We start from the raw sequence: 12,039 nt of genomic DNA on the forward strand, positions 1-12,039 counted from the left end.
CGGATCTAGAAGTTGCCACAAAGCTTGACGTCCTCCTCATACTCTTCATCTACTGTATGTTTACAATCTATCTTTAATAGTGTCATCATGATTGTCCATCTATTGTATGTCCGTTTGTTCCTCCCACCCCAGAAATAAAAGGTTAGGAGTGTTTACTGTTACAGTTAGTAGTTTAAATATTGGATTACGAATGGGTGCAGGCTATTGACATTAAACTGGTTAACATCCTCTTTCCCGCTCTGCTGACGTGACACACTTTCTGCTCTACAGGTGCTGCTGGCAGAAAGGAGGAGCTGCTCAGTCTAAAAGAAATCAACAAATTGATATTTGTACCTAATTAAACACAATTTGTGTTCTGCTTTTGGTGGTTGATGAATTGTTGGTACTGTGCATTACTGGGAGATGTTGTGGCAAGTAAAGGAATAGAAAAGTAATACGTCTCAGGAAAGAAGTGACACCGTGCTATAAATCACCCCTCGATACCATGTTGCAGCCTCGGTGCGTTATCGGTCCGTGTTTTAAATCTGTTTCATATTAACTTATTTTAGCACTACCACCCAGAGACCCCCTCGTGATTTCCCAAACCTCAGGTTAAGCACCGTATTAATAAAATTGGCCGACATAAACTGGAACCAAAAACCCCTGTTTCATATTAGGAAAGTAGGTCAAAACCTACAAGGCTGGACCGTGTTTGAAACGCCTGAAGGCTTTTAATTTGAAAAAAGGGTTTTGATTTAAAATAGATAAAGGGAGACAGCATTCGACTGACCAATGTTGTAACTTCATCACTCACTAATTGAAGGTTAGGGCTGGCCTCAGAGAACATGGTGACTCGAGAACCACCGGCACGTATTAAAGCACACTGGTGGCCATTTATTACTGACCAATGCCAATGAATTTATTCAGGTATTACAGGTTTAATTTTGCACTGCTGCTTCACCATCCATGTGTGTGTGTGTGTGTGTGTGTGTGTGTGTGTGTGTGTGTGTGTGTGTGTGCGCGTATGGGGGGGGATCAGGTTTTTGGGGTGATCGGGGACCTTTGGGACATTTAGATTAAAGAACAAAAGTGAAGGTCGTATTTGGCGCAGCGCTCGCACAGTGCGAACCTCTCGAGGGGAATGAGGGAGTAGGTGGGAGCTTCGATTCAACAAGCTCCACAAACACACTTACACAAATACGCTCTCTGACCGCTCAGCTGCCTGTAATACACCTGTCTCACAGGTGGTCCTGCTGCTTTCATACAGTTTGCTATTCACACTGGGGAAAACAAACAAATGAAACCAGGAGTGGTGACAAAAGAGCTCTGCATTATTTAAAGAGTGAAACCTCAAGGTATCTTTTTATATATATATATATATATATATATATATATATATATATATATATATAGCACAACAATACCTGTTTGCAGCTTTTTACCAAGTTTTCTTACCTCTTAAACTTCAAATTTTTTTTTTACCTTTAGAGCTAATTTCCAAGAACTATCATCTGTGCTATATAGTTAAAGTTGCTTTGCTAATGATCACTGTAATTAATGATCACATATTTTACCAAGCATACAGTACATTGGTTGATTCAGTCCACCATGTTAGCCAAGACTGAAGTGCCTTCAGATAGTATAATGGATAATCGTGAAATTTGTTACATTTGGACATTAAAGGCTCTTGAATCCTATTGACTTTGACCATTTAACCTTTAATTTCTTTTTTTTTTTTTAAATGGGCTTCTAATACGTTCTTTTATTGTTCATTATAAAATCTAAGGGACTGCCCTGCCCCTCCCCCTGTCCTCCAGTGACCTTGTTCAGGATACAGATAGATATTGGATGGATAGATAAAATCAAGGGCTGTGGGGACATCAGTAATGACCGCATCACACTGAATAAAATGCAAAGTCATTAACCTAGAAAATGATGCCACAGTATAACATAAAGTTCTCACCTTATCGTCATCGTCGATCAGTGACACCTGATGGGCAGATCTGAGCGACAGTCGAGAGGGATCTGTGAGAGATAATGCCGAAATTGACTGGAATCATCTCCACTTTCACGAGGAAAAAGGAGTCCACGCAATGAAGTGTAGTCGTGCGTAGAGTTGGAAAGAAACACCCAACTGTCATTTAGGAAAACATACGGCCATTACAAAGGTTGAACTTCTCAGAGAAACGACTTATTCATTTGAAAAATATGGCAGGTCTGCCCTTCCAGTTCAATAAACTCAATCGACTGTTAATGATAAAGCAAATTGAAAATGTCAGAAGGTATACAAAAATGCTGAAAGGAATTCTCTGCAACTCTGATGAATGGTGCCGCATATTGGATATTTATGAATTACGAGGCTACGTGTTCCATTAGTCCACTTAAAACTCATTTTATACGTTCCCAGACACAATGCAATCTGTTGTGACACCAACATGCAAACTTTAGCACATTTCTGAAGAAGTGCTTCACATTTTATCAGACTCAAAAGTAAATTATTCTCTCAAAGGAAAGAAAAGCGTAACTCGGAACAATTGTCTGCATGTCTTAATGTGTGTTAATAAGGTTTTAGAGAAAGAATGACAGTCAGCATACATCTGCCATCAAACACTAACATTCTCACGCAGTCTGGCATGCAGAGCATTTGTGCTTCTATAGAGACGTCAGCACCTTTCTTATCCACCAGCATTCACACAGACAGTATCATATTGTGGCAGCAGCTCAAAATGGACCATTAGAAAAATACTCTATTGTTATTTTAATCCACTTCTGCTCGTTTTTCTTTTTCCCTTTGCTTGGCACTTTTTCTTCCACTCTCTCCCATTGTGCGGAGCACTTTTCAGGGACAAGTCTCCAACAGCTTTCTTTTTTTATATATATATATTTCGGAGGGAAGATAAGGGGGATGGCAGATTATGGGAGTTTACGTCTTGATATCTGAAAAACTTGAACTGATCCTCATGTCTGATGAACAGCATGTTCTGTGTTTCAGAGCCCAATGTTACTTTGGCAGCGTTTTCAGATGTGGGCCAAAATGCATTACATGGTTATCGTAATCCCATCACACACATAATTACTTAATAATATGTCATTATCAACAAATCCAATGGAAAAAAAAAACAACTAAACTAGCGAAGAGTTTGTCTGATTCTCAGTACTTGACAACATCGCCAGCATGTCTTATCAGCCTCAAGCATACCGGTTCCTACTAAAGACATAAATCTTGAAATATGGTTCCTAAATATATAGTACAATCCTTTAAAAGGGGTGAAATAATTATATAGAACTGCTGAGCACTGTACTTTTAGCAGACATTATTCAGACATGTACAGAATGCATGTATAGGGGACGAGTCTAAGCCATGGAATGATACCGTGAATAAACGCTACCCTACTAAAATATAGTGAGGTGCATCGGTGAAACTTGTCTGCACATGATCGCGTATTGTGCTGCAACAACCATCTCATTAAGTTACATTTCAACATTTGCAAGGAGGTCACGGCTTTAAAAAAAAAATGAACTATTCCACAACTGATCTGTGTCGTGTTATAAAATGTAAAACAAGGGAACCAGACTGAGGTATCACAACCTATCGATGGAGAAGAACACGCTCCGACACGCTCTGGATACATGAACAATTCATATAACAGTAGTTGGTTTTGTTCGTGCTGAGAATATAAAAAATGGATCACTGCCCATATCCTTTATTTATCAATAACGTATTCATTAACTTATGATTAAAGTAGAACAGTAAGGTTATTTAGTTATGTATTTTGAAGAAATAATTGCAGACAAGAAAAAGAGGAATGCAATAGCACCTGTTAATACAGGACATATTTGGCACAACACTGGTAAAAGGATTATTATCAGATCGTGTATTTATATTTAGTGAGCTCGTACTTTTAAGACTTCCTGGAATTCCAGAGCTGAAAGACATTTAAATTAAATATGAACAGGTTGTGCAAGAAAGACTAAACACTGCAACAGCTCCACTGCTCAATAAAATTAAGCTCCGGCCATTTCTGGATACAATTAATATGTCATTATCCTGTGATTATGATGATTTATTGCTTCATAACCAATGTTGAAGTGCTGCATATTTTCTGATCGGCCACTCGCACACATGGACCAAATACTCCAGCTGACGGGAATTCGTCCGTAGTTGTTGGTTGTGTTTGCATGGCAACTGTAGAAGTATTTGCATTTCAGGCACTGCAGCTGAGGGGGTTCATCCTCCGTCCACTTAAAGGAAGAGCCGTGATACCTCGGAGTCTCTGTTAGCAGCCTGTTGAATATGCAATCATGCCTTTGTTGGAACTGAAGAGGGCTGTGTGCTCAACCTCTCAAACTAAGTGACATGGCAAATAACCCAGCATGTCTACACACACACACACACACAGTGACATGCACACATGCAAATGTCTCTGTGGTGGCAGATACACAGGTACCACAACACGTATTGCCACTATGTTGTGTGTCTAATTTGTTGATTGTGGAGGCTACATCCTCACAGAAAGTGTAATTGAGGCTGTGTTCGGCCCAAATCCGATTTCTGTCACAGGAAGATTGGATCCAGATCGACTTTTTTTGAAAGTCTGAAAGGTAAAAACAAACGCAACAAATGCAATTTCGATCAGATTTCTACAGATTTCTCAGTCCGGACGCTCGACCGGCTCCGATTGGATTTCTTGCGTCAACAACACGGCAAAACACAGTGAAAACGTCCCTTTCAGAGTGACAGAGTTTTTGCCTTAAGATTTAATTGGCAGATGAGGAGAAAACGCAACCAACAACTACGGACGAAATGAACAAAAACATGTCAGCAAACAAACTGCTCACTATGACAATTAGATCATCGGGACCCACACTGATTTTCAAGGCGCCATTCAAAATATGACTGGTCAACAGTGAACACCAAATTATATATATATTTTAATGAAGAAAATAGCAACAGACGTTTTAAAGCACAAAAGAGGACGGGCATAACGAGCTATAAGATCCACGCGCTGTCGAGGACAACGATAACAACACCCCACGGACAGAAGCCCAAAGAAACCGCTTCTGCGCTGGAACGCGACGTCACCAGCGTGCGTCACGTACGCCGTTACCACAGCAACCCACGCAGATAGGTTGATGTCTGGACACAACAAATCTGATCTGTTAACTTGCAAATAACAGTGCAGACAGTCTCTCCTGAAGACGTGGTTTTCCTGCAGTCTGAACATAATGTCCGACGTCAACTGAGACCGGTCAGGTCGTAACAATAACAATCCCTGAAAACGACTCCCATTTGTTATCAACAACAGAAACGAGCTCATCATTCAAGTATTCTGCTTTAAGGCAGGGTCATGTAAACACGGGTCAAACTCTTATTTTGACTGCAAATATTTACTCCCGTCTATACGACAGAGGCAAATTATCACGTAAGAATACATACGAGTGCCTTTATTATCCATGAGCAACAGACCTTCCTCTGTTATCTTTAATATATAAGCTATCTTCCAGAAAACTTTGTACATGGAACTAAATTTCTCCACAGGTCAGAAACATGGACAGAGGAGATACGGAGAATAACCATCGTCTCTGGGCCGCACATACAATCTTTTGTTGTGACCTTTTCCTTTGGACGATGCCAGCGTGCTGCAGTACACGACACTGTAAAATAAATTTCACCTCTTAACATCTCTTCATCATCAATCAAAAATGCAGCGTTTGGAATTATCTCCACTCGTCGCTTGTGTGTGTGTGTGTGTGTGTGTGCGTGTGTGTGTGTGTGTGTGTGTGTGTGTGTGTGTGTGTTTTGAAGAAAACTACAGTCTCTGTGGCGTAGGAGTTTAGCTGTCCTCAGTAGATATCCAGTATTAGGGAGATAAATACCACAGTTGGCTTTCCAAAGAGTTCCAGAGATTTATGGATTGCTTCTGTGCAGCCGGCCTCTGGGAGGCAAATATTGTACAAAATCTTCCAAATGTTTTAGTAGTGTGCAACGCACGTAGACGCACAACACACACACACACACACACACACACACAAACAAACAAGACCTCATCCCTGCCTGTAAGACTGAGCTGCAGCAGCTGCTACTATGGCTATAGTGTAAGGACGATGCTGCAATGCTGTGGAGCACAAATTATAGAGTAAAGAAAATAAAAAAGGAAAAAGGGGTGGGGCAGAGTGTGCAGATGTGTGTGTTTAAAGGGGGTCTAAGATCCAACAGCCAAGAGCGTTGCATCATCCCATTAATTACTCCCACTGCACAATGTCCTCCAGTGCAGTGTACATGACCCGCATGCTCAGGAAGATAAGAAATGGGGTGAAAAGGAATCAGAAAAACAGGACAATGCTCCAAACATTCATAGCCTCGCTGTTGTAATTCTTTTTGTGCCCGGTGCCACGATCCTCATCAATTACCACCGAGTAGCAGAATTAAACGTGTGGAGGTTTGACGGGAGCTTCTTTCTCTTGTTAATTCATGAAGTATTTCAGTGGGAAGTGGCCCGCCGAGAGACGCCCCTGCGCCTGGAGAAGGCCAGTTAGTGGGAAGGGCCATGACGGATAAATCTGATCCTTCGCAGAGGCAGTATTGATCCGGCAAAAGCTCACTACATGAATCAAGTTTGAGCTCTGTGCCGTTAGTTCCTTTACTCTGTGGGATGGCTGTGCTCCAAATGCAATAGAAACACACTTTCTCATGTCGCCCAAAAAGTACAAGATGGTCATTAAAACCAATCAGGCTGAGACCTGCTGGCACTATGATGGAAACTTGGGACATAAAATTCATGACCTGCGTTTGGGGATTTGGATTTGGGAGTTTGATGGTTTGAAGCCCGTATCACAAGAGTTGTCCAGTCCAAAAAGAAAAGCAGAATGCTTTTTTAACTTGGTCATTAGAGCCTCAATTCAAGTATTTTTGTGTTTTTACTCTTGTAAAAAAACGACACCAGCACTCCAGTCCTCTTATTTCCACTTTCCAAAATGCTGGTGTGTGTTATAGTAAGAAAGTAAATCACAATAGCAAGTCTCTTCTCTTCTAATTGCCCTGTCAGTCAGTAATCCCCCCCCACACCGCCCCCTCCCTCTCTCCCTCTCTCTCTCTCTCTCTCTCTCTCACACACACACACACACACACACACACACACACACACACACACACACACACACACACGCACACGCACGCACGTCCCTCCCAACAGCTAGCGTCTCTCTTATCTCTCTGCTCTCTGAGAGGTATTTCCAGAGTGGTCAGATGAACCAGAATCCATGTCTGTTTTGTCTCCTGCGTTATTACACAGGGACAACCTGTTCTGGTCCTTCTGTATTTAACAGACTGCTGAGCACGGGGTGTTAACGACATGCACACACACACACACACACACACACACACACACACACACACACACACACACACACACACACACACACACACACACACAGACGCAGACACACACCCCTCCAGAGGATAGGATCTCAGAGAGCAACACAGCCTATTTCACTGCAAATTAGGTTAATCACGCTCCAGAGAGGCCCAGTTAATAACCCTCACAGAGGCTATTAAGATGGCACCTAAATCATAGGAATATCTGATGGCCCCTAACACAGTAATGCCACGTTTAGCCCTGGAGTTCCTGGTGGAGCTCGCTGGGAGGACGAAGACCGGTCACACACCCCCGAGCAGCTCTAGACTGATGACGCGGCGCGAAAAAAAACACACCAGGGCAGAGAGTATAATATATCAGGAACCTTTGTTCATTAAGCCAGTGATATTAATCAGAATTAGACTATTAGTCAGATACAAAACAGTTTTCTTTGTTGCACACGGATAACACACAGAATACTGAGCACATCGTCACCAGGAATATCAATAAGAGGATATAAGTCCTGAGCTCATGCAGCTCGCAGTTCATTAAAACCACTTACTTTGTTTCTGTTACTGTTATCATTTGGAACAGGCACTTCAGTCCCTTGACATATCACAACCAGTCCATATTTAGTACACGGATTCATCCAGGCCAGAAAAAAAAACCAAAGCAGGTGAAGAAGCAGTCACCTGCACCGATTCTGCTGCAGGCGAGTGGAAGCCGACTAATGAAGAGCTCGTGAAAGGCAACCGGTGTCTCTGCCAGGCATATTTTGCTGCTGCAGCCGTGCCGAGGCCCCCAATAGCATCTCCGGCGCCTCGGCAGTAAGAGAGCTCACATTGGGGAACCTTAAAAACGTTGTGACGTCCATGAAAGATTGAGCCCGGAGACGCTGAGCTGAGGAGAGATGAATCCCCGCTGGTTAACCCTCAAGTTAGACACTCTCTGATTCCAGCTGCTTACAACTCGGTACGCTTACGGAGCACTTGCATCTGGGATCAGAAGTAAATTCATCTTCTTTGAGGTACGTGTGTTACGTGGGAGAAAGGTAGTACTTTAACTGAAAAATGTCACACGGAAGAGGCCCTGCAGCATGTGCTGCTTTATTCACACCCACAGGTCATGTCAGTGTTCAGCACCAACTGTACTGATGAGCACATTATTTCCCCATTTGCATCCTGAGCAATAGCTTGGCCACTTAGGGCTCTATAGAGAGTATTTAATTACACACACTATTTAGCATGAACAACCAGTTTTCGCAATTTTCAACAAAGAACTGTGTGTCAGTTACACCACATTAAGCAAGTAACTTATTTTAAGTGCATTATAGTTGGTGCAGAAACCATATGGGGTTGTCAGTCAATCAACAAAAAACAAATCAACAACAGTTTTGACAACTGATTTCAATAATTTATCAAGACAAACTGTAAAACTTTCAGTTACAGAAGTCCCTTCTGCTTTTATTCTCTGGTAGGCCAGGGCAGTATGGTCAATACCATAGAATACATTCAAATATCCATATATAAATCACGTTATGACAAATGTATGACAATACATGTGGAACTATTTGATTTATTCAATTAAGTGTGTTTCACTGTTAAATATTTGAGAAAAAGTCACATATTTAAAACCAAAATAACTTAATTTTTCTCACTTAGTTTTTACTTCCAATTTGCTTTGAAATGTTCGTTTAAATAACGGGATTTGGTGGGATGATGATATGATTAAAATGTTTGACCATGTTATTATCACATCTTTCCAGTCAAAGTCCACAGATGATGATTAGGATGAATTGTCACCCAGCTCAGGCTCTTTTCATGAGACGGTTTTGCCCAGAATACATGATGAGTAATTACAGTGGTCATCTTCAAAAAGCCTGGGTGTGATATTTTTTTCTCTTCATCTGTCCGTGTCAGTCCTTTCCTCCTGGTTGGCTAAAGTCAGTGCTGTTGCATTTACACCCACATATCTAGTTTCTGTAGGTGGTTTGTTCTTTGTCTCTTCCAACAGGTACAGTTGCTCTCTCTGCACTCACTCACAGTACATTTCTCCCTCTTGGTATTACAAACAAAGAATACTGATGGTTTTTTTTCTCCACTCATACTGGAGAGTAAGAATTTCTCCCTGTAAAGACCTCCAACCAAGTGTTGCCATCACTGCCTGATAATAAATGATAACAACAAACAATACGAGCTTTCAGACTGTGACGGGAAACAGTCCGAGAGATGATGCATTGCTAAAAATGACGAGCGGCTTTAGCCCATATCAGCAGTTGTTCATCCAGCATCCCATTTTTGACATCCCACATCGTGTCAGCCGGTGACAAGGAGATTCCTGAAGAAGGAAATTGGTTTCTCTGCCTCTGACCAATCCATCTCCAGATATGGAACCTAAAAGCATTTCATTTCATCATCTTGCACAACTGCCCTGTCGACGGCGTGCACTGCCATTACCCCGCGAGGTCAGCCCTGAGATGTACAGTGTGTGTCGTGCATAATAAATGCGCGGCTGCAAATGGTCAAGAATGAGAGCCACCGGTGGGAGGGAGATCCACCAGGTGGCAAGAGCAGCTCACCGCTGGCAGGTTTGGACTCATTTCACAGCGTGTCATTACCTCTAAACCTATTTTACGGCAAATGAATGAGCTCGGTTCTGGCTTTTGTTTGAAGACTTCCAAACTAATTTGAAAGTGAGAAGCCGGCTCTCCATGCTGCTTCGGTTTAGGGACACAATTTGATTTATTATAACAGCAAAGGAAACAGACATTGTTTTTTGGTATCTGTTCATCGTCTAAGAACAGTAGGCTTTGTGCTTTTCAACGTGTTCGCGTCATCTCCTCTATCTTGGACAAACACCGTTCTGTACAGACACCCACTACCTTCATATTTTGGGAGGTGAAGCCCAAAAAAAAAAAAAAAAAAAAAAGCCCCAAACTCTAGAAATGTAATAATGTCACTGAAATGTTTTTTTTTTATATAAATGTCTTTTATTTTGTTATCTGTAACTCACTAATTACCTCATTAGCTGCGTGTTGAGCGCGTGCATGTGTTTGTTCTCACAAAAGGAGCTGACAGCCCTAACCTTGAGCCTGTGCACGCGCCTACGTCTGTACACGTGCGTGCGCGTGTGTCTATACGTGTGCGCGTCTCGCTTGCGCCGTACTGCTGGCGACCCCCAGTGTACGGGATGAGAAATGTTTCCACCGTATTCTTTATTTGAAAGAAAAGAATCTTCAAACGGAGATAGATAAGGAGAGCCCCGCGCCTTCACGTTCCTTACCGGCAACACGACCGCGGGAAACGGGAGAACTTCGGCTCCGAACGCCTGCGTGTGCTCACGGACGCGCGGATGGACGCGCGTAATGCAATCATCAATTCCGGCAGACTCTCACAACTTGCAGTGGCGTCGGTTTAAAAAAACAACACGTTTGTCGACCAACGGCGTCAAAACAACATCTCCCGTTTCCCGCTTCAACCGAAGCACTTACCACGTTCCGGTGAAACGATCATCTCCAGTAAATCAAATGATTTGTGTCTTACCTGCGCGCAACACTCCGTTTTATCCACATTTTTTTTTTTTTCTCGACTGCCGAATCCGACTCAGTCCTCCAGGTATCCTCCCATTTAGATGGGTCTCCACCAAAGTCGACAATTGCTGCTAAAAAAAAAAAATCAAATCAAATCAAATCAAACTCTCAAGTTCCGGACCTTGCTCCAGCTGTCAACACGAGCATTATTTAAGCCATATCCGTCAACGCTGCGCACATCAAATTCCTCCAACACCAGCTGCCAAATCCCACTACAAAAATACCAGAGCAATAGTCAGGTCTCTTTGAAGTTGTTCGTCAGCTGTTCTGTTGACGATCCTCTTCCTCGGTATTAGTTAGAAAAAAAAAAAGAAAAAAAAAAGGAAGAAGGGCAGGCGCGTGCAGGCGGACAGGTGAGCGGGAACCCGAAAGAGGAACCCTCAAACTTTGCCTTCACGCAGATCTTTCATTTCCAGCCTCCACCGGCTGCAAACAACGGCGATGTACGATGCGGAGAGCGACAGCAGGGCATGTAGTTGGCATCCTCATCGCTGAAATGACAGCGCACCTTCTCCTACATTGTTGAAAGGCAGATGAACGTCCAAAAAAAAAAAAAAAAAAAAAAAAAGAAATTGGGGGCGGAAGATGAGGATGTTCGGTTCTCTGATGCACGCAAGGATTCAAGTCACCAATGGCAGGAGGTCCTCAGGATCTACATGCATCTCTGGAGGTGTGGAGGGGTGGAGGAGGGATTAGACAAAGTACAAAAAAAAAAAAAAATGAATAAAAAGAGGTGCAAATGAAAAAAGGAAGCGGGGAAGCGACGGAGGAGAATCCTGAAGGCGGAGGGTTGTTTGAGAGGAGTTAGAGAGAGGGGGGATGAGAGCTGGTCATTTGAGAGGAGAGGAGACCGGTCCGTCTCCTCCTGCTTGCTCCTCTTCTCTCCGACTGACGAACGACCTGCCTGCCGAGCCCCGCGCGGCCGTGACGTCATTTGAAAGCCAAATATGTCATGTGCTCGAGCGTCTCACGTCGTATGGGTGCACACTCGTAACTGTCAGACTGGTTATGACAAGGGGCAGCGCTGTCCACTCCAGCCCGGGACTGCACAGGGCTGCACTCCAGGGATGGCTGGCCACTCCAGAGGAGGCACGCATTTTGTGCAAATTTCTAGAA

The 12,039-nt window shown here is 42.9% G+C and overlaps 1 protein-coding gene across 1 annotated transcript in view; it reads right to left on the reverse strand.

Annotated features, from left to right (window-relative positions):
• Positions 1–11,817, reverse strand: part of ajap1 (adherens junctions associated protein 1) — a 50,580-nt gene extending 38,763 nt beyond the window's left edge. The window contains exon 1 of the mRNA XM_069140322.1: positions 10,877–11,817. Coding sequence (XP_068996423.1) covers positions 10,877–10,905 — 29 coding nt within the window. The 5' untranslated portion in view covers positions 10,906–11,817. The remainder of the gene's footprint in view (positions 1–10,876) is intronic.
• Between the last annotated feature and the right edge of the window lie 222 nt (positions 11,818–12,039).

Source organism: Embiotoca jacksoni, unplaced genomic scaffold (assembly GCF_022577435.1).
Source record: "Embiotoca jacksoni isolate LCO1_2020_lvr unplaced genomic scaffold, fEmbJac1.0.p SCAF_9, whole genome shotgun sequence".
NCBI classification, from domain to species: Eukaryota; Metazoa; Chordata; class Actinopteri; family Embiotocidae; genus Embiotoca; species Embiotoca jacksoni.